Source organism: Scyliorhinus torazame, chromosome 21 (genome assembly GCF_047496885.1).
Source record: "Scyliorhinus torazame isolate Kashiwa2021f chromosome 21, sScyTor2.1, whole genome shotgun sequence".
Lineage (NCBI taxonomy): Eukaryota > Metazoa > Chordata > Chondrichthyes > Carcharhiniformes > Scyliorhinidae > Scyliorhinus > Scyliorhinus torazame.
In genome coordinates, this window is record NC_092727.1 from 1,118,409 (window position 1) to 1,141,902 (window position 23,494).

At 50.3% G+C, this 23,494-nt stretch overlaps 1 protein-coding gene across 1 annotated transcript; it reads left to right on the forward strand.

Moving 5' to 3' along the window:
- The first annotated feature begins 6,783 nt into the window (after positions 1–6,783).
- Positions 6,784–23,228, forward strand: LOC140398088 (T-cell surface glycoprotein CD3 epsilon chain-like). The gene is made up of 6 exons (XM_072486309.1): positions 6,784–7,019; positions 10,360–10,380; positions 10,463–10,687; positions 12,459–12,587; positions 18,360–18,448; positions 22,017–23,228. The coding sequence occupies exons 1-6, from the start codon at positions 6,947–6,949 to the stop codon at positions 22,062–22,064; spliced, it is 585 nt and encodes a 194-aa protein (XP_072342410.1). The 5' UTR covers positions 6,784–6,946; the 3' UTR covers positions 22,065–23,228.
- The last annotated feature ends 266 nt before the right edge of the window (positions 23,229–23,494 follow it).

Below are 23,494 nucleotides of genomic sequence, written 5' to 3' on the forward strand. Positions count from 1 at the left end.
CTCCAGTGCCCTGCCATTTCGCCAGCTGCAGCAGGAGGCCACGCATCTGACTGCAATAAAGCCACAGTTGTACCCAACCTGCGTCTTTGTGCAATTGATTACGCGTTACCTCATCCAACCATTATCTGCAAACTCACTCCCAGGTATCTGTTATTCTGGCTGCGATCTTGCAGCATCGCTACACTTGCGCTCAAGCGTAACGAGGCCGGAGAATAGCGTGAGGGGCCAAAAACAGGAACATCCTGCCGCCAAACAGTTTCCGATGTAACCGGCCTGCTCCCGTTGACGAATGTGATATAAAATATTAAGTTTAAATATTAGTTACAGTAATGTAGATAGAGGCCAGTTTAATTCTAGTGAGTTCACAAAGGACAAAGGATTTCAGCAAGCATAGCAAGGAAGGAGGGAGGGGTGTCTGTTAGAGGAGGGGAAAAGGGTGCTGGGTAACAAGAGGCCCAGGATTAAGGAATGAGAAGCGAGCCAATTAGGATGTATGGCCAGGTCAGGAGGGGTATAGGATGACCTATGGGAATCGTGTATGTGAATCTTGATGCCATTTGAATGTATTTGTAGAGATTCCTTTGTCTCCAATAGCACTCGGTTCCGTAGCTCCAGGAGGCAGCTTGTGTTCTGGGTTTTTGTGAAGCGAGTCAGACTTGCAAGTTGGTTAAAAATAAATAATACTATGCCTACAAATCCATCTCGAGTTTTATTGAGGCCAGACTGACGGGTAAAGAATTCAACATTTGTCATTTGGTGCCGGAAACCCAGGATTTCTCCAGACGGTTACGGACCAACCGCGAAATCAGAATTAGACTGATTTTGGACAAGGAAAGTGGAAAAGGGCCCACAATGTGTGTAGCTGGAAAATGACCCACATTGGTTTTCCCCTCTCCTTATGGTCTGATTGGTCTGGTCACTTGTGGTTGGTACGGAAAGATCGTCTCGACGAAATCAAAGGTCAGTCTGGGGATTAGAAAATTTAACTGATAGGATATCATAATTGATAGTTCAGTTTTGGATTAATTTTGGAATTGATGGGACATCGAAATTGATGGTTTAATTCCATATGTGTGTAGTTTTGGGATTGATGGGACATCGGATGATGGTTTAATTTCAGGTGTGTGTGTTTTGGAATTGATTTAATTCCACGTGTGAGTGTTTTGGAAACTATAGTTGATTAAGCTATATAAAAGGGGGGTGGAGGCAGAGACCCTCAGAACATTTCAGAAGTATTTAGATGAGCACTTGAAACGCAATGTTTACAAAGCTATGAGATCGGTGCTTGATGGCCAAAGGGACACTTCCCGGGCAGAAAAACTGGGATTCTGGCAATGAGCAACACCAGGAAATAATCCATCAGGCATTAAACTAATTGTGTTTTTCTCATTTACTTTCTTCATTTTCATTGATTAATTATTTAAGTATTGGAGGGAGAGCAGCACGGTGGCGCAGTGGTTAGCACTGCTGCCTCACGCTGCCGAGGTCCCAGGTTCGATCCCGGCTCTGGGTCACTCTCCGTGTGGAGTTTGCACATTCTCCCCGTGTTTGCGTGGGTTTCGCCCCCACAACCCAAAGATGTGCAGCGTAGGTGGATTGGCCACGTTAAATTGCCCCTTAATGGGAAAAAATAATAATATTTGGGTACTCTAAATTAAAACAATAAGTATTGGGGGGAAACGCTGTTTGAGGAGGTGGGGGGTGATGTGCTGAACCCTGAGGGACAGGGAGGTTTCTTAAGGGAACCTAAGCTCACCAGTTGTTGTTCAGCTGCGCTGCCAGCAGGGGGTGGTGTTGTCTGTATATCAATTTAATGCAGAGCAGTGCCGCCCCCTGCTGTCTACTCATTGCATCCACAGGAGTTTGGCCGCCACTTGGAGGCAACTTTCACACTTTATAAAAGTGCCAACTGGTGCCATTTAAGATGGGCCCAGTCCTAATTGCACATGACCACTCGAATCAGATGTGTTTTACAGCAATCCATCAGACTCATGGCTATTGGTGAGATTGGTTTGAATTCCAAAGTCAGCACGGTGACGCAGTGGTTAGCACTGGTGCCTCATGGCGCCAAAATCCCGGAATCGATTCCCGCCGCGGGTCACTGTCCGTGTGGAGTTTGCACATTCTCCCCGTGTCTGTGTGGGTCTCACACCCACAACCCAAAGATGTGTAGGGTAGGTGGATTGGCCACGCTAAACTGCCCCTTAATTGGAAAAAATGAATTGGGTACTCTAAATGTTTTTTTAAAAGGTTTGAATTCCAGATTTTTAATTCATAAAACTGAATTCCCAAATCCTGCCTTGGGATTATTTAACCAGCGTAATATATAAACCACCGCGAACCCCTGGATTAGATTCCAGTCTGTAACTCACTCCCGGGTATCTGTTATTCTATATATAAACCACCCCAAACCCCTCGGTTAGATTCCAGTCTATAACTCACTCCCGGGTATCTGTTATTCTATATATAAACCACCTCGAACCCCTCGATTAGATTCCAGTCTGTAACTCACTCCCGGATATCTGTTATTCCATATATAAACCACCCAAACCCCTCGATTAGATTCCAGTCTGTAACTCACTCCCGGGTATCTGTTATTCTATATATAAACCACCCCGAACCCCTCGATTAGATTCCAGTCTGTAACTCACTCCCGGGTATCTGTTATTCTATATATAAACCACCCATACCCCTCGATTAGATTCCAGTCTGTAACTCACTCCTGAGTATCTGTTATTCTATATATAAACCACCCCGAGCCCCTCGATTAGATTCCAGTCTGTAACTCACTCCTGGGTACTGTTATTCTATATATAAACCACCCCGAACTCCTCGATTAGATTCCAGTCTGTAACTCACTCCCGGGTATCTGTTATTCTATATATAAACCACCCAAATCCCTCGATTAGATTCCAGTCTGTAACTCACTCCCGAGTATCTGTTATTCTATATATAAACCACCCTGAACCCCTTGATTAGATCCCAGTCTGTAACTCACTCCCGGGTATCTGTTATTCTATATATAAACCACCCTGAACCCCTCGATTAGATTCCAGTCTGTAACTCACTCCCGAGTATCAGTTATTCTATATATAAACCACCCTGAACCCCTCGAGTAGATTCCAGTCTGTAACTCACTCCCGGCTATATGTTATTCTATATAGAAACCACCCCGAACCACTCGATTAGATTCCAGTCTGTAACTCACTCCCGGGTATCTGTTATTCTCTACACAAACCACCCGAACCCCTCGATTAGATTCCAGTCTGTAACTCACTTCCGGGTATCTGTTATTCTATATAACATCCACCCTGAACCCCTCGATTAGATTCCAGTCTGTAACTCACTCCCGGGTATCTGTTATTCTATATAACATCCATCCTGAACCCCTCGATTAGATTCCAGTCTGTAACTCACTCCCGGGTATCTGTAATTCTACATATAAACCACCCGAACCCCTCGATTAGATTCCAGTCTGTAACTCACTTCCGGGTATCTGTTATTCTATATAACATCCATCCTGAACCCCTCGATTAGATTCCAGTCTGTAACTCACTCCCGGGTATCTGTAATTCAATATATAAACCACCCGAACCCCTCGATTAGATTCCAGTCTGTAACTCACTCCCGGCTATCTGTTATTCTATATAGAAAACACCCCGAACCCCTCGATTAGATTCCAGTCTGTAACTCACTCCCGGGTATCTGTTATTCTATATATAAACCACCCGAACCCCTCGATTAGATTCCAGTCTGTAACTCACTCTCGGGTATCTGTTATTCTATATATAAACCACCCCGAACCCCTCGATTAGATTCCAGTCTGTAACTCACTCTCGGGTATCTGTTATTCTATATATAAACCACCCGAACCCCTCGATTAGATTCCAGTCTGTAACTCACTCCCGGGTATCTGTTATTCTATATAACATCCACCCTGAACCCCTCGATTAGATTCCAGTCTGTAACTCACTCCCGGCTATCTGTTATTCTATATAGAAACCACCCCGAACCCCTCGATTAGATTCCAGTCTGTAACTCACTCCCGGGTATCTGTTATTCTATATATAAACCACCCGAACCCCTCGATTAGATTCCAGTCTGTAACTCACTCCCGAGTATCTGTTATTCTATATATAAACCACCCCGAACCCCTCGATTAGATTCCAGTCTGGAACTCACTCCCGCGTATCTGTTATTCTATATAGAAACCACCCCGAACCCCTCGATTAGATTCCAGTCTGTAACTCACTCCTGGGTATCTGTTATTCTATATATAAACCACCCCGAACCCCTCGATTAGATTCCAGTCTGTAACTCACTCCCGAGTACCTGTTATTCTATATATTAACCACCCCGAACCCCTCGATTAGACTCCAGTCTGTAACTCACTCCCGGGTATCTGTTATTCTATATATAAACCACCCTGAACCCCTTGATTAGATTCCAGTCTATAACTCACTCCCGGGTATCTGTTATTCTATATATAAACCATCCCGAACCCCTCGATTAGATTCCAGTCTGTAACTCACTCCCGAGTATCAGTTATTCTATATATTAACCACCCCGAACCCCTCGATTAGACTCCAGTCTGTAACTCACTCCCGGGTATCTGTTATTCTATATATAAACCACCCCGAACCCCTCGATTAGACTCCAGTCTGTAACTCACTCCCGGGTATCTGTTATTCTATATATAAACCACCCCGAACCCCTCGATTAGACTCCAGTCTGTAACTCACTCCTGAGTATCTGTTATTCTCTATATAAACCATCCTGAACCCCTCGATTAGACTCCAGTCTGTAACTCACTCCCGGGTATCTGTTATTCTATATATAAACCAACCCGAACCCCTCGATTAGATTCCAGTCTGTAACTCACTCCCGAGTATCTGTTATTCTATATATTAACCACCCCAAACCCCTCGATTAGACTCCAGTCTGTAACTCACTCCCGGGTATCTGTTATTCTATATATAAACCACCCCGAACCCCTCGATTAGACTCCAGTCTGTAACTCACTCCTGAGTATCTGTTATTCTCTATATAAACCACCCTTAACCCCTCGATTAGACTCCAGTCTGTAACTCACTCCCGGGTATCTGTTATTCTATATATAAACCACCCCGAACCCCTCGATTAGATTCCAGTCTGTAACTCACTCCCGGGTATCTGTTATTCTATATATAAACCACCCGAACCCCTCGATTAGATTCCAGTCTGTAACTCACTCCCGGGTATCTGTTATTCTATATAACATCCACCCTGAACCCCTCGATTAGATTCCAGTCTGTAACTCACTCCCGGCTATCTGTTATTCTATATAGAAACCACCCCGAACCCCTCGATTAGATTCCAGTCTGTAACTCACTCCCGGGTATCTGTTATTCTATATATAAACCACCCGAACCCCTCGATTAGATTCCAGTCTGTAACTCACTCCCGAGTATCTGTTATTCTATATATAAACCACCCCGAACCCCTCGATTAGATTCCAGTCTGTAACTCACTCCCGAGTATCTGTTATTCTATATAGAAACCACCCCGAACCCCTCGATTAGATTCCAGTCTGTAACTCACTCCTGGGTATCTGTTATTCTATATATAAACCACCCCGAACCCCTCGATTAGATTCCAGTCTGTAACTCACTCCCGAGTATCTGTTATTCTATATATTAACCACCCCGAACCCCTCGATTAGACTCCAGTCTGTAACTCACTCCCGGGTATCTGTTATTCTATATATAAACCACCCTGAACCCCTTGATTAGATTCCAGTCTGTAACTCACTCCCGGGTATCTGTTATTCTATATATAAACCATCCCGAACCCCTCGATTAGATTCCAGTCTGTAACTCACTCCCGAGTATCTGTTATTCTATATATTAACCACCCCGAACCCCTCGATTAGACTCCAGTCTGTAACTCACTCCCGGGTATCTGTTATTCTATATATAAACCACCCCGAACCCCTCGATTAGACTCCAGTCTGTAACTCACTCCCGGGTATCTGTTATTCTATATATAAACCACCCCGAACCCCTCGATTAGACTCCAGTCTGTAACTCACTCCTGAGTATCTGTTATTCTCTATATAAACCACCCTGAACCCCTCGATTAGACTCCAGTCTGTAACTCACTCCCGGGTATCTGTTATTCTATATATAAACCAACCCGAACCCCTCGATTAGATTCTAGTCTGTAACTCACTCCCGAGTATCTGTTATTCTATATATTAACCACCCCGAACCCCTCGATTAGACTCCAGTCTGTAACTCACTCCCGGGTATCTGTTATTCTATATATAAACCACCCCGAACCCCTCGATTAGACTCCAGTCTGTAACTCACTCCCGGGTATCTGTTATTCTATATATAAACCACCCCGAACCCCTCGATTAGACTCCAGTCTGTAACTCACTCCTGAGTATCTGTTATTCTCTATATAAACCACCCTGAACCCCTCGATTAGACTCCAGTCTGTAACTCACTCCCGGGTATCTGTTATTCTATATATAAACCACCCCGAACCCCTCGATTAGATTCCAGTCTGTAACTCACTCCCGAGTATCTGTTATTTTTGATTTGTTTACATGGGTTTGAACACTTAGAAAGTAGTGTTTAGTTTGGAAGGTATGTTTGGAAACTCTAGACTACGGAGGGAGATTGTTTGCAGCTTTTTGTATCTGGGTTGAGTTGTTGGTGATGAGTCCTGTGGTCTGATCTCATTTCTTTGCTCCAGCTCTTGTTTCCTGTTCAATGTGCAGAAACTGAACAACAGCAGCTCGGAAGGTGAAAACACGAGGCAACGAGAGGGACGGTTACAGACTCACCACCCCGAGATCTGCTTCAACTCAGTCAACCTGATCTCTCTTAATTTCTTTTCCACTTACTGATAGTTGAAAACAAACTTTCAGCGTTTGACCAGGTGCAGAGAAGCAAGCCAGATGTTGCCAGTCTATCTGGCTGGAGAGATGAAGAGAATATTATCCACACTGGTCACAATCTCATTGCTATTCGGTGAGTTCAGCTTCTGGTCGGTATGAAGATTGAGACAAAGAACTTTTTGCAACTTTGTTGGGTTAATTTTGTTGCTTCATTTTAATCAGTGCCGCACTGTCAGAGGGTCAGTACTGAGGGAGTGCCGCACTGTCAGAGGGTCAGTACTGAAGGAGTGCTGCACTGTCAGAGGGTCAGTACTGAGGGAGTGCCGCACTGTCAGAGAGTCAGTACTGAGAGAGTGTTGTACTGTCAGAGGGTCAGTACTGAGGGAGTGCCGCACTGTCAGAGGGTCAGTACTGAGGGAGTGCTGCACTGTCAGAGGGTCAGTACTGAGGGAGCTCCACACTGTCAGAGAGTCAGTACTGAGGGAGTGCCGCACTGTCAGAGAGTCAGTACTGAGAGAGTGCTGCACTGTCAGAGGGTCAGTACTGAGGGAGTGCCGCACTGTCAGAGAGTCAGTACTGAGAGAGTGCTGTACTGTCAGAGGGTCAGTACTGAGGGAGTGCCGCACTGTCAGAGGGTCAGTACTGAGGGAGTGCTGCACTGTCAGAGGGTCAGTACTGAGGGAGCTCCACACTGTCAGAGAGCCAGTACTGAGGGAGTGCCGCACTGTCAGAGGGTCAGTACTGAGAGAGTGCTGCACTGTCAGAGGGTCAGTACTGCGGGAGTGCTGCACTGTCTGAGGGTCAGTACTGAGGGAGTGCTGCACTGTCAGAGTCAGTACTGAGGGCGTGCCGCACTGTCAGAGGGTCAGTACTGAGAAAGTGCTGCACTGTCAGAGAGTCAGTACTGAGGGAGTGCTGCACTGTCAGAGGGTCAGTACTGAGGGAGTGCCGCACTGTCAGAGGGTCAGTACTGAGAAAGTGCTGCACTGTCAGAGAGTCAGTACTGAGGGAGTGCTGCACTGTCAGAGGGTCAGTACTGAGGGAGTGGTGCACTGTCAGAGGGTCAGTACTGAAGAAGCGCCGCACTGTCAGAGGGTCAGTACTGAGGGAGTGGTGCACTGTCAGAGGGTCAGTACTGAGGGAGTGCCGCACTGTCAGAGGGTCAGTACTGAGAAAGTGCTGCACTGTCAGAGAGTCAGTACTGAGGGAGTGCTGCACTGTCAGAGGGTCAGTACTGAGGGAGTGCTGCACTGTCAGAGGGTCAGTACTGAGGGAGTGCCGCACTGTCAGAGGGTCAGTACTGAGGGAGTGCCGCACTGTCAGAGGGTCAGTACTGAGGGAGTGCTGCACTGTTAGAGGGTCAGTACTGAGGGAGTGCTGCACTGTCAGAGGGTCAGTACTGAGGGAGTGCTGCACTGTCAGAGGGTCTGTACTGAGGGAGTGCTGCACTGTCAGAGGGTCAGTACTGAGGGAGTGCTGCACTGTCAGAGGGTCAGTACTGAGGGAACGCTGCACTGTTGGCTGTGCCACCTGTTTGCTAGTCTTGTCTACCCTCTCAGGGTGATTTAGAATATCCGCTGGTGCTATTGCAAAAAGAGGAGGCGATCTCCTGATGTCCTGGCCATCATTTATGAGTTTTTATTTTTAATTTTTTATGAATTTAGAGTACCCAATTCTTTTTTTCCCCCAATTAAGGGGCAATTTAGCGTGGCCAATCCACCTACCCTGCACATCTTTGGGTTGTGGGGGTGAGACCCACGCAGACAGGGGGAGAATGTGCAAACTCCACACGGACAGTGACCCGGGGCAGGGATCGAACCTGGGACCTCGGTGCCGTGAGGCAGCAGTGCTAACCACTAACCAACATCAATTATGGATCAGACATTAATGCCGGAATTCTCCGGCAGTTAGGAATCCCTCCTTCCGCCCGCAGTGACCCCCCCCCCCCCCAATCATCGGGAAGAGAGAATCTCACTGCCAGCGAACAGCGCGAAACCGAGAAACACGTGGCCTGGGGGAGATTTCAGCCCGAGATACATCACAAACACAGAATTAAAACGAAATTGGGCAGAATGTCGGGAGTTTGCGATTAGTTTAGAGGTTTTAAATTAAAAAGGTAGCAGAATTGATGACTTAAAAGACTTCCTTCTTTTCCATGAAGTTTAATTCCAGGAACACAACTGACCGCTCAATGTTATTATTGGGATCTTTCTCTGCGCAAAGTTACAGCAGATGCCAGAGTTAGATAACTAAGTGTAGAGCCACTGGAGACAAATCTGGCACTTTAGAAAAACACAAAGGATTTTAATAGAATCATAGAAGTTTACAGCATGGAAACAGGCCCTTCGGCCCAACCAGTCCATGCCGCCCAGTTTTTACCATTAAGCTAGTCCCAGTTGCCCACACTTGGCCCATAACCCTCTATACCCATCTTACCCATGTAACTATCTAAATGCTTTTTAAAAGACACAATTGTACCCGCCTCTACTACTACCTCTGGCAGCCCATTCCAGACACTCACTACCCTCTGAGTGAAGAAATTGCCCCTCTGGGCCCTTCTGAATCTCTCCCCTCTCACCTTAAACCTATGCCCTCTAGTTTTAGACTCCCCTACCTTTGGAAAAAGATGTTGACTATCTACCTTATCTATGCCCCTCATTATTTTATAGACCTCTATAAGATCACCCCAAAGCCTCCAAGCTCCAGGGAAAAAAAGTCCCAGTCTATCCAGCCTCTCCTTATAACTCGAACCATCAAGTCCCGGTAACATCCTAGTAAATCTTTTCTGCACTCTTTCTAGTTTAATAATATCTTTAACTTAAATTAAAGTTCCAAAATTAATAAAGATTTGTTGAGAAATAGTTAAGTTAATTTCGAGATAAAACACTCTAATTAACCCTGTTGTTGTAGAAAGTCGGTAAGGCTGATCCATTTGGGTAACTCTCACCCAGCAGTCAAATATGTGGATGAAAACCTCTTCACGTCTGTAATAATTATGCATTTTTAATTTGAACTAAAATGTATTGAAATGTTATTGGTATTTTTCTGAATGATTGGAATAAGACATTTTACTTAGAATAGAGTGTTTTGTTGTTGACAATTTTGCTGACTTGCTGCCGCTCCTGATGCCGGGGAGGGGCGGGGAGAGGGTGCGGAGAGCTCTATCTCACAGTGACAGAGACGCCCCCCCACCCCTGGACACTGCCCCCATGCCCCCCCCACCCCCGGGCACCGCCCCCATGCCCCCCCACCCCCGGGCACTGCCCCCATGCCCCCCCCACCCCCGGGCACTGCCCCCATGTCCAGCCCAGAGGCATCCAGGAGAATCTCGACAACATCTTTAACTGAAAATGGTCATGTTAACACAGCAAGACATGGAAATTAATCTGACGGAATAGTTTTAAATTGACAATATGTAAATGTTATTGAAAAATTAAAAACGTTGCTAAGTTTATTTCTTTCCATTGTTACAGGGGTCACAGCCGTGGCCGCGGGTGAGTAAATTTAATTAAACAAATTCCAAAATTGTTTCATGGTGAGAAGATATTCCTGATTCAGTCTTTGTTTATTTTGTAGATAAAGTGACAATTGATGGAACCTCAGTCACCTTACATTGTCCTGAACACTTAAAGAGTGACAGTATTTCCTGGTATAAAATCGATAAAGACGGAAATGAAAAACCAGCAGGACTTATAGATAACCGACCCGAATACAAAGTAGATGATTACAGCGAATCTGATGATGGGGAATATGTCTGTAAAGCGGGTCAGTCTCAGTACAAGTTTTACATCAAAGTGAAAGGTAATTCCTGATTAATGTACAAGTTTAGAAATCAGATTGTAAATGTGAAAGGGGACATACAGTAAATGTTGGCAGTGAAGTGCCTGGTTGGAGTTTCCGGTTTAATCAGATTTGACCTCTGCTAATTTACCTGATCGTCTTTCAGTTTCTTGATGATCTGTTTGGCTTATTCGCCTTTCTGTTATCACACATGTTCCTGCAATTCTTTTACATCTTCTCGATCTTCCAAATGAGCAACTTGATACGGCAACACAGTTTCTGATGTCGGGGAAGTGCCCTGTCCTTGAACTCTCTCGCCACTGATCTCTGCATCTATCCAATGATAATGGTTCTTCATGGCATATTCAATTGAACTGTACTGGGAGTTGGAGACAGGCCTTGCTGCTGAGAATTTTCTTCAATCTTGGGACTTGTTTAGATTCTTGTTGATTCTGGAGAATACGGAGAAGCACATCTTCCAAGTCACGCTGAGCAGTGTTTGGAATCATCATCATCATCGCAGTGTGAGGCAACACAGGTTTTGCTCCAGAATTTGGATTGGATTGGATTTGTTTATTGTCACGTGTACCGAGGTACAGTGAAAGGTATTTTTCTGCGAGCAGCTCAAACAGGTCATTTAGTACGTGAAGAGAAAAGAAAATACATAATAGGGCAACACAAGGTACACAATGTAAATATATAGACACCAGCATCGGGTGAAGCATACAGGGTGTAGTGTTAATCAGGTCAGTCCGTAAGAGGGTAATTTAGGAGTCTGGTGACAGTGGGGAAGAAGCTGTTTTTGAGGCTGTTCGTGCGTGTTCTGAGACTTCTGTATCTCCTGCCCGATGGAAGAAGTTGGAAGAGTGAGTAAGCCGGGTGGGAGGGATCTTTGATTATGCTGCCCGCTTTCCCCAGGCAGCGGGAGGTGTAGATGGAGTCAATGGATGGGAGGCAGGTTCGTGTGATGGACTGGGCGGTGTTCACGACTCTCTGAAGTTTCTTGCGGTCCTGGGCTGAGCAGTTGCCATACCAGGCTGTGATGCAGCCCGATAGGATGCTTTCTATGGTGCATCTGTAAAAGCTGGTAAGGGTTCATGTGGACATGCCGAATTTCCTTAGTTTCCTGAGGAAGTATAGGCGCTGTTGTGCTTTTTTGGTGGTAGCGTCGACGTGGGTGGACCAGGACAGATTTTTGGAGATGTGCACCCCTAGGAATTTGAAACTGCTAACCATCTCCACCTCGGCCCCGTTGATGCTGACAGGGGTGTGTACAGTACTTTGCTTCCTGAAGTCAATGACCAGCTCTTTAGTTTTGCTGGCATTGAGGGAGAGATTGTTGTCGCTGCACCACTCCACTAGGTTCTCTATCTCCCTCCTGTATTCGGACTCGTCGTTGTTTGATCAAACTTATCGAATTTAATGGTCGATCAAACTTGATTAACCTGATAATGCGTTTCAGATCCTTTCAGATCATTTGCTGTAAATATTCTGAAGGTGTTAACAAAAGGTAGGAATGGAGTTTGCACATTCTCCCCGTGTCTGCGTGGGTCTCACCCCCACAACCCAAAGATGTGCCGGGTGGGTAGATTTGCTAAATTGTCCCTTAATTGGAGAAATGAAAAGAAAAGGAATGGATGGGAACTTAGTCAGAAAGGAAACTGAATGAAGGCGTATAAACTCCAATGATGCCCAATCGGTGAAGCTTCTGTTACTGTATCAATTCTATAACATTCTGCCAGGTGAAGTCCGTTACAATCTGATTATTAAATTGTTTTTCTCTCTCTGACAGTTTGTGAAGGCTGCATTGAGCTAAACACAGGGACAGTTATTGGAATTATCAGTGGAGATTTGCTGGTCACCTTCTTGGTCGCGTTGTCAGTTTATTGTTTTGCCAAGAGGAAAAGAACTGCTTCTAAAGGTTGGATTTTATTTTAAAATTATATTTGATTGCAAACACACACAAACAGGTGAACATAGCACAAAATAAACACAGTGCATACAGCTGGTTCAATTGTTTCCCCCCTTTTTTCGCCCCCAAACCCCCTGTCCGCCCTCCCTCCTTCTCCATGACAAACATTTCCTGAAACACAGAATTTGAATGTGAATTGTTTTTTGGAGCAGGCGAGGAGCTGGATTCGGGGTTCGCCCCGTCCACACTCTGAGCCCCGGCTTGTAACTCAGACAAAGTAATAAAAACTGAAAAAACAGCCTCCTCCGACACTCTAAGGGCGATCTTTATCTTCTCCAGCCTAAGAAATATTCCCAACCAGGCTGTGACCCCCGCAGCGATGCTGACCCCCAGTTCAGTAGTATCTGTCGCCAGGCAATCAGAGAGGCGAAGGCCTCGACATCTGCCCCCTTTCCCCTCCCGCAGCCCCAGTGCCTCCGACACCCCAAAGATCACCGCCATAGGGCCCTGACCCGCACCACCTCTGCAAACTCTCAAACACCAACTCCCAAAAGCTTAACTTTGCACCCCCCAAAAATCTGTGAACATGGTTCACCGACCCCCTGCACACCTCTCGAAATCCTCCACCCCCGGGAAAAACCACTCATCCGGATTTTATTTTAAATCCTTGTTAATCTACATCCTGGTTTCCTGAACGAAGGATTAACACATGTCAGGGATTATTGAAAAGACAATAATTGTGAAGCTACTGAATGGAAAATCCTTTCTCATTCACTCACTTCCTGCGAAGAAGCTCGCAGCCCTTAGCCGATTGATATACAGGGGCTGTTTAGCACAGGGCTAAATCGCTGGCTTTGAAAGCAGGCCAAGGCAGGCCAGCAGCACGGTTCAATTCCCGTAACAGCCTCCCTGAACAGGCGCCGGAATGTGGCGACTAGGGGCTTTTCACAGTAACTTCATTGAAGCCTACTTGTGACAATAAGCGATTTTCATTTTCATGTGACTCCAGTCCACCAGCTTCCAAAATAGCTCAGTAAGTTATTCAAACTTGTTCTTTTAAAATGAAACAGAAAATGCTGGATAAACTCAGCAGGTCTGGCAGCAGCTGTGGAGCGAGGAACAGGGTTTGAGTCCGATATAGCTTTCTGTCAGATCTGAAGAGTGAACCAGACTCGAAGCGTTGGCCGTGTCCCACTCTCTCCACCGACGCTGCCAGACCCGCTGAGCTGATCCACATTTCAATTTTTTATTTCAGATTTCCAGCATCCACAGTATTTTGTCTCTACAAATATATTGGGCGCGATTGAGCAATCGCCTGGCGGCCGGCACAGATCCAGGCGCACTGGGTGAATCCCAGGAAAACACCATTGGACTCAGTTAAATAATAGGACCAGACTCACCCTGTGTCCGTACTGACCGGACTTACTGGTCCAAACAAAGATCGACCTGGGGTGGGATTCTCCCCTACCCGGCGGGCCGGGGGGTCCTGGTGGGACCGGGTGGCGTGAACCACTCCGGAGTCGGGCCGCCCTGAAGGTGTGAATCCTCCGCACCTTCAGGGGCTCGGCCACGGCAACTGGCGCCAAAGGGCCTCCACCGGCCGGCACAAGTCGCGCATGCGCGGGAGCAGCAGCGCGTGCTGGCGTCATCCCCACGCCTGCGCCGAGGGATTCGCTTCCGCACCGGGAATGGCGGAGGACCATGGCCTCCAGTGTGGAAGGATAGAGCCCCCACGGCACAGGCCCCCCCCGCGGCACAGGCCCCCCCCCCGTGGCACAGGCCCCCACGGCACAGGCCCCCCCCGCGGCACAGGCCCCCCCCGCGGCACAGGCCCCCCCCTCCACGGCACAGGCCCCCACGGCACAGGCCCCCCCCACGGCACAGGCCCCCCCCCCACGGCACAGGCCCCCCCCCCCACGGCACAGGCCCCCACGGCACAGGCCCCCCCCGCGGCACAGGCCCCCCCCCACGGCACAGGCCCCCACGACACAGGCCCCCCCCGCGGCACAGGCCCCCCCCCACGGCACAGGCCCCCACGGCACAGGCCCCCCCCACGGCACAGGCCCCCATGGCACAGGGCCCCCCCATGACACAGGCCCCCCCCGCGGCACAGGCCCCCCCCACGGCACAGGCTCCCGCGGCACAGGCCCCCCCCCCACGGCACAGGCCCCCCCCCTCCACGGCAAAGGCCCCCCCCGCGGCACAGCCCCCCCGCGGCACAGGCCCCCCTGCGGCACAGGCCCCCCCCGCGGCACAGGCCCCCCCCGCGGCACAGGCCCCCCCACGGCACAGGCCCCCCCCCCGCGGCACAGGCTCCCACGGCACAGGTCCCCCGCGGCACAGGCCCCCCCCGCGGCTCAGGCCCCCGCGGCACAGGCCCCCCCCCCGCGGCACAGGCCCCCACGGCACAGGCCTCCACGGCACAGGCCCGCCCGTGGATCGGTGGGCCCTGATCGCGGGCCAGGCCACCGTGGGGGCACCTCCCGGGGCCAGATCCCCCCCCCCGCCCCCCCAAAAACCCCGGAGCCCCCCCCGGGCCGCCAGGTCCCGCTGGTCAGGGACCTACTCCAATTTACGCCGGCGGGACCGGCAACAGACGGGCGGGACTTCGGCCCATCGCGGGCCGAAGATTTCGGGCAGCCTCGGCGCCCATTGAGTCACGCCGGACCCCGCCATTCTCCGAGGCGGGCGGCGCGACTCACACCGGGCTGGTTTTTGGGGGGCGGGAGAATTAGGAGGAGGGTTCAGGCGGAATTCACACCGACCTCCTGCGATTCTCCCACCCAGCGCGGGGTTGGAGAATCCCGCCCCATGTGTATTAGCTCCGGGGACGACGACACACCTCCCGGCCATTAGAGACCCCCAGGTGGTCGGGGACAGGGCAGGGTGGCACGCTGGCACACCACCGGTACCTGGCACCTTGGCACTGCCACCTGGCACAGCCTGGGTGCTCAATTGGCATTGCCAGGGTTTGGGTCGATCTGGGCTTTGCCCATTGGAGGTAGGGTGAGGGGGGGGGCCTTGACAAGGTTGGAGGAGGGGGTGAAGGGGTGTCAATAAAAGGGGGGGTCCTGAAAGGGGGGAGGCGATCGGGGCTGCGGTTCAAAATGACGCCCTGAGTTGCGCGGAGAGGGTTCCTGCGCTCGAGATCAGCTTGTCAGCAGGAATCCTCTCTGAGTGTCGCCTTGCCAGGGAGAAACGCTCCGAGGCAAAAAGAAATGGCAAAGTGTCGTTGGCTAACCGGCTGATTCTCAGCGCTGCAGCCATCAAGAGGCCCGCCGCCAAACACACCCAAAAGCTGAATCGGGCCCGATTACTTCTGCGCTTGAACTGAATGGTTCGCTCGGCCATTTCTGAGGGTAGTTCAGAGTTAACCACATTGCTGTGGGTCTGGAGCCACATGTAGGCCAGACCAGGTAAGGACGGCAGATTTCCTTCCCTAAAGGACATTAGTGACCCAGATGAGTTTGTAGGACAATCGTTAATGGTTTCATTGTCATCATTACTACAACTAGCTTTGTTTCATAGATTTTAAAACATGAATTGATTTAAATTCCCCCAGTAACTATGAAGTGTTTTAAACCCGGGTATCAGCCAGTATTAGGCTCCTGGACCAGACCTCAGCAGTCGCGAGGATACTGGACAAAAAAAACACTATCATTTATTTTAAATTTGTAAGACTGTCCTCGCGGCGCCGAGGTCCCAGGTTCGATGCCGGCTCTGGGTCACTGTCCGTGTGGAGTTTGCACATTCTCCCCGTGTCGGCGTGGGTCTCACCCCCACAGCCCAAAACATGTGCAGGTTAGGTAGATTGGTCATCCTAAATTGCCCCTTAATTGGAAAAAAATAATTATATACTCTAACTTTAAAAAAGAAATGTGTAAGACTGTGAGGAAAGGAGTGATTCTACACAAAATAGGGAAATGCTTAATTGAAACAATCTTTATTATTAACATAGGATTAAACTTACTTTAACATCATGCAAGAAATAGCTTACAATTACTAGTGAAACAATGCTTCACAATAAAATGAAACACTTCAATTGCTACATTCTTATGTCCAATCAAACAAAATCCATCTCAGGTCAAAACCCACTTTTAAATACAGTTAACAAACACAGCAGTGTTTACTCCACAGAGATTTCTTGGAGAAACTGCTTTGAGAGAGAGATCTTTCAGGAAACACCCTGCAGTTTCTAGCCTGTGTCAAACTGCTGTTTAACTTCCAGCATTTGGCAAAAGATTCCGTTCTGTTCACAGCAAAATGTGAACTGAAATTTATACCTAACAGCTTCAGTCCTGGCTCCTCCCATTAACTACTTCATCTCTATCCCACTAACTGGGTTATGATTATTTACTGAGGCTAAGCACAACGTCTCTAATTATCTGCTCCCTAAGGAACCGTCTTCCTAAAAACAAAATTCCATCAGCCGCACCTCAGGTAAATGGGAATGATTTATTTTTTTAAAGGCGTTAATTCCATATCTGCAGCCAAAGAGTCTGTCTTTTAAACTAGACCATTTAAAAACATTGCTGCAACAGCCACAAAGTAACCCTAACCCAGAGTTTCCAGCTTTACTGCACCAGATACATAAATTACAATATATATCGAAACTCCCACATTCATCACACTGGGTCTCTTATCAGCCTAGTATCAGCATAATAGCAGATCTAACCCCCTCCCTGGTGTACCTGTCCTGGGAGTGTTTGATGGGGACAGTGCAGAGGGAGCTTTACTCTGTATCTAACCCCCTCCCTGGTGTACCTGTCCTGGGAGTGTTTGATGGGGACAGTGTAGAGGGAGCTTTACTCTGTATCTAACCCCGTGCTGTACCTGTCCTGGGAGTGTTTGATGGGGACAGTGTAGAGGGAGCTTTACTCTGTATCTAACCCCATGTTGTACCTGTCCTGGGAGTGTTTGATGGGGACAGTGTAGAGGGAGCTTGACTCTGTATCTAACCCCGTGCTGTACCTGTCCCGGGAGTGTTTGATGGGGACAGTGGAGAGGGAGCTTTACTCTGTATCTAACCCCGTGCTGTACCTGTCCTGGGACTGTTTGATGGGGACAGTGTGGAGAGAGCTTGACTCTGTATCTAACCCCGTGCTGTACCTGTCCTGGGAGTGTTTGATGGGGACAGTGTAGAGGGAGCTTTACTCTGTATCTAACCCCATGTTGTACCTGTCCTGGGAGTGTTTGATGGGGACAGTGTAGAGGGAGCTTGACTCTGTATCTAACCCCGTGCTGTACCTGTCCCGGGAGTGTTTGATGGGGACAGTGGAGAGGGAGCTTTACTCTGTATCTAACCCCGTGCTGTACCTGTCCTGGGAGTGTTTGATGGGGACAGTGTAGAGGGAGCTTTACTCTGTATCTAAACCCCGTGCTTTACCTGTCCTGGGAGTGTTTGATGGGACACTGTAGAGGGAGCTTTACTCTGTATCTAACCCCGTGCTGTGCCTGTCCTGGGAGTGTTTGGTGGGGACAGTGTAGAGGGAGCTTTACTCTGTATCTAACCTCGTGCTGTACCTGTCCTGGGAGTGTTTGATGGGGACAGTGTAGAGGGAGCTTTACTCTGTATCTAACCCCGTGCTGTACCTGTCCTGGGAGTGTTTGATGGGGACAGTGTAGAGGGAGCTTTACCCTAACCCTGTGCTAATGACGACTCGGGGCTTTTCACAGTAACTTCATTGCAGTGTTAATGTGAGCCTACTTGTGACACTAATAAAGATTATTATTATTATATGCCGAAGTGAGAATGTCCAACAATTTCTGTTTTTCTCACAGATTACCGTCAGCCGCAATTAGGAGCTCAGAGCGTCCCTCTGGGCCGGGGATCGAACGTGGCAGCTTCCCAGCAACAATCTGAATATGCGGTAAATAAAGTGAAATGTTGACTTCCCATCTTGGGCCCTTAGCAAAGCCTCTGTTTATTTTATTAACACATCTCGTGTACATTTCCCCAAAACATGCCCAACATGATCACCCTGAGTGCGGCACTGTCAGAGGGTCAGTACTGAGGGAGTGCTGCACTGTCAGAGGGTCAGTACTGAGGGAGTGCTGCACTGTCAGAGGGTCAGTACTGAGGGAATGCTGCACTGTCAGAGGGTCAGTACTGAGGGAGTGCCGCACTGTGAGAGGGTCAGTACTGAGGGAGTGCCGCACTGTCAGAGGGTCAGTACTGAGGGAGTGCTGCGCTGTCAGAGGGTCAGTACTGAGGGAGTGCCGCACTGTCAGAGGGTCAGTACTGAGGGAGTGCCGCACTGTCAGAGGGTCAGTACTGAGGTAGTGCCGCACTGTCAGAGGGTCAGTACTGAGGGAGTGCCGCACTGTCAGAGGGTCAGTACTGAGGGAGTGCCGCACTGTCAGAGGGTCAGTACTGAGGGAGTGCAGCACTGTCAGAGGGTCAGTACTGAGGGAGTGCTGCACTGTCAGAGGGGCAGTACTGAGGGAGTGCTGCACTGTCAGAGGGTCAATACTGAGGGAGTGCCGCACTGTCAGAGGGTCAGTACTGAGGGAGTGCCGCACTGTCAGAGGGTCAGTACTGAGGGAGTGCAGCACTGTCAGAGGGTCAGTACTGAGGGAGTGCCGCACTGTCAGAGGGTCAGTACTGAGGGAGTGCCGCACTGTCAGAGGGTCAGTACTGAGGGAGTGCCGCACTGTCAGAGGTTCAGTACTGAGGGAGTGCTGCACTGTCAGAGGGTCAGTACTGAGGGACTGCTGCACTGTCAGAGGGTCAGTACTGAGGGACTGCTGCACTGTCAGAGGGTCAGTACTGAGGGAGTGCTGCACTGTCAGAGGGTCAGTACTGAGGGAGTGCTGAACTGTCAGAGGGTCAGTACTGAGGGAGTGCTGCACTGTCAGAGGGTCAGTACTGAGGAAGTGCTGCACTGCCAGAGGGTCAGTATTGAGGGAGTGCTGCACTGTCAGAGGGTCAGTACTGAGGGAGTGCCGCACTGCCAGAGGGTCAGTACTGAGGGAGTGCTGCACTGTCAGAGGGTCAGTACTGAGGGAGTGCCACACTGACAGAGGGTCAGTACTGAGGGAGTGCCACACTGTCAGAGTGTCAGTACTGAGGGAGTGCCGCACTGTCAGAGGGTCAGTACTGAGGGAGTGCTGCACTGTCAGAGTGTCAGTACTGAGGGACTGCTGCACTGTCAGAGGGTCAGTACTGAGGGAGTGCGTCACTGTCAGAGGGTCAGTACTGAGGGAGTGCTGCACTATCAGAGTGTCAGTACTGAGGGACTGCTGCACTGTCAGAGGGTCAGTACTGAGGGAGTGCTGCACTGCCAGAGGGTCAGTACTGAGGGAGTGCCGCACTGTCAGAGGGTCAGTACTGAGGGAGTGCCGCACTGTCAGAGGGTCAGTACTGAGGGAGTGCTGCACTGTCAGAGGGTCAGTACTGAGGGAGTGCTGCACTGTCAGAGGGTCAGTACTGAGGGAGTGCCGCACTGTCAGAGAGTCAGTACTGAGGGAGTGCTGCACTGTCAGCGGGTCAGTACTGAGGGAGTGCTGCACTGTCAGAGGGTCAGTACTGAGGGAGTGCTGCACTGTCAGAGGGTCAGTACTGAGGGAGTGCCGCACTGTCAGAGGGTCAGTACTGAGGGAGTGCTGCACTGTCAGAGGGTCAGTACTGAGGGAGTGCTGCACTGTCAGAGGGTCAGTACTGAGGGAGTGCTGCACTGTCAGAGGGTCAGTACTGAGGGAGTGCTGCACTGTCAGAGGGTCAGTACTGAGGGAGTGCTGCACTGTCAGAGGGTCAGTACTGAGGGAGTGCCGCACTGTCAGAGAGTCAGTACTGAGGGAGTGCTGCACTGCCAGAGGGTCAGTACTGAGGGAGTGCCGCACTGTCAGAGGGTCAGTACTGAGGGAGTGCCGCACTGTCAGAGGGTCAGTACTGAGGGAGTGCTGCACTGTCAGAGGGTCAGTACTGAGGGAATGCCGCACTGTCAGAGGGTCAGTACTGAGGGAGTGCCGCACTGTCAGAGAGTCAGTAGTGAGGGAGTGCTGCACTGTCAGCGGGTCAGTACTGAGGGAGTGCTGCACTGTCAGAGGGTCAGTACTGAGGGAGTGCTGCACTGTCAGAGGGTCAGTACTGAGGGAGTGCTGCACTGTCAGAGGGTCAGTACTGAGGGAGTGCTGCACTGTCAGAGGGTCAGTACTGAGGGAGTGCTGCACTGTCAGAGGGTCAGTACTGAGGGAGTGCTGCACTGTCAGAGGGTCAGTACTGAGGGAGTGCTGCACTGTCAGAGGGTCAGTACTGAGGGAGTGCTGCACTGTCAGAGGGTCAGTACTGAGGGAGTGCTGCACTGTCAGAGGGTCAGTACTGAGGGAGTGCTGCACTGTCAGAGGGTCAGTACTGAGGGAGTGCCGCACTGTCAGAGAGTCAGTACTGAGGGAGTGCTGCACTGTCAGCGGGTCAGTACTGAGGGAGTGCTGCACTGTCAGAGGGTCAGTACTGAGGGAGTGCTGCACTGTCAGAGGGTCAGTACTGAGGGAGTGCCGCACTGTCAGAGGGTCAGTACTGAGGGAGTGCCGCACTGTCAGAGGGTCAGTACTGAGGGAGTGCTGCACTGTCAGAGGGTCAGTACTGAGGGAGTGCTGCACTGTCAGAGGGTCAGTACTGAGGGAGTGCTGCACTGTCAGAGGGTCAGTACTGAGGGAGTGCTGCACTGTCAGAGGGTCAGTACTGAGGGAGTGCCGCACTGTCAGAGAGTCAGTACTGAGGGAGTGCTGCACTGCCAGAGGGTCAGTACTGAGGGAGTGCCGCACTGTCAGAGGGTCAGTACTGAGGGAGTGCCGCACTGTCAGAGGGTCAGTACTGAGGGAGTGCTGCACTGTCAGAGGGTCAGTACTGAGGGAGTGCTGCACTGTCAGAGGGTCAGTAATGAGGGAGTGCCGCACTGTCAGAGAGTCAGTAGTGAGGGAGTGCTGCACTGTCAGCGGGTCAGTACTGAGGGAGTGCTGCACTGTCAGAGGGTCAGTACTGAGGGAGTGCTGCACTGTCAGAGGGTCAGTACTGAGGGAGTGCTGCACTGTCAGAGGGTCAGTACTGAGGGAGTGCTGCACTGTCAGAGGGTCAGTACTGAGGGAGTGCTGCACTGTCAGAGGGTCAGTACTGAGGGAGTGCTGCACTGTCAGAGGGTCAGTACTGAGGGAGTGCTGCACTGTCAGAGGGTCAGTACTGAGGGAGTGCTGCACTGTCAGAGGGTCAGTACTGAGGGAGTGCTGCACTGTCAGAGGGTCAGTACTGAGGGAGTGCTGCACTGTCAGAGGGTCAGCACTGAGGGAGTGCTGCACTGTCAGAGAGTCAGTACTGAGGGAGTGCTGTTCTTCCCTCACCCCGACACCCCCCACCCACTCTGATCGATAACATGTTATTGTGTAAATAATCGTTTAGCGCTGATATTGATATTTTCCCATTTTTACGTTTATATTTTTCAGCCAATCAAAAGTGGACAGCGAGACCTTTATGACAAGTTACAACGATAGTTCTGAGAGAGAGAAATGGGTGAAGAAGCGATTCCCGCAGCGTCTCACCCCTCCCATTCTGAAGAACAATATAATCACTCTCCAGTTTGTCAATTCCTCTGAAGGGGTGGGATATTTGTCTACATTTTCCGGGGGGTATCCCGTGACTGACTGGGAAAGCCAACCTTTTACTCAGAACTGGCAGGAAGCTATTCGATCACAGAGGCATCACACTGCCTGTACAGTTGGAGAGGTCACTGGGACAGTGATCGGAAATCCTCACCACTCTGAACGTGTCTATCAAATATCCACTCTGAGGACAACAATCCCAGCTTCTTCACTGTCTTCATTTACTGACATCCCCCCCCTCGGGACTAGTCTCCAGGGAAAGTGACCTTGATCTGACCTCCTTGGGAGCAATGTTTTGGATTCCACATTCAGATCTGGACCTACTTCTGGTACATTGGGCCAAAGCCGAGTTAGTCTCGTCTAAATCAGTCAAATGGTTGAAAGGTATCGGTACCTCTGAGTAATAAATATAGGCGGCCAATAGAGTTTCCCGTTATGGACAGTACACGGCGTCGGAAGAGACACCCTCCACTGCGCATGCGCGGGGATGCCGCTGACGCCGCTGGCGGGGCGTAAATCAGTCCGGCGCGGGCCTAGCCCCTCAAGGACCCTCGCTCTTTGGCAGCGGAATTATTTTTCCAAAGACTGAGGTGTCCCTAAATCAGAACTGAATAAGGGATGGGAGGAGAGGGAATAAAACGGGCAGAGAGTATTTTTGATCCTAAACCAGGAGAGACCAGGGGTGGGATTCTCCGCAATCGGCGCGAAGTCCGCCGCCCGGCGCCAAAAACTGCGCGAATTAGTCCGGCATCGCGCCGCCCCAAAGGTGCGGAATTCTCCGCATCTTGGGGGCCCGCGCCTGACTGATTTCCGCCCCGCCAGCTGGTGGAAAAGGCCTTTGGCGCCCCGCCAGCTGGCGTGGAAATGACTTTGACTTTGCCGTGCGGCGCATGCGCGGGAGCGTCAGCGGCCGCTCACTGCATCCCCGCGCATGCACAGTGGAGGGGGTCTCTTCCGCCTCCGCCATAGTGAAGACCATGGCGAAGGCGGAAGCAAAAGAGTGCCCCCACGGCACAGGCCCGCTCGCGGGTCGGTGGGCCCTGATCGCGGGGCCCACCGGGGGGGCCGGGTAGGACAAAGAATCGCCGAAGGGGTCGGAGAATCCCGCCCCAGGTGTCAGCAGTCAGCGCATCGGAGAATCCCGGCAGTGAGAATCCCGCCAGTGGGAATCCCGCCAGTGAGAATCCTGCCAGTGAGAATCCCGCCAGTGAGAATCCCGGCAGTGAGAATCCCGCCAGTGGGAATCCCGCCAGTGAGAATCCGGCCAGTGAGAATCCGGCCAGTGAGAATCCGGCCAGTGAGAATCCCGCCAGTGAGAATCC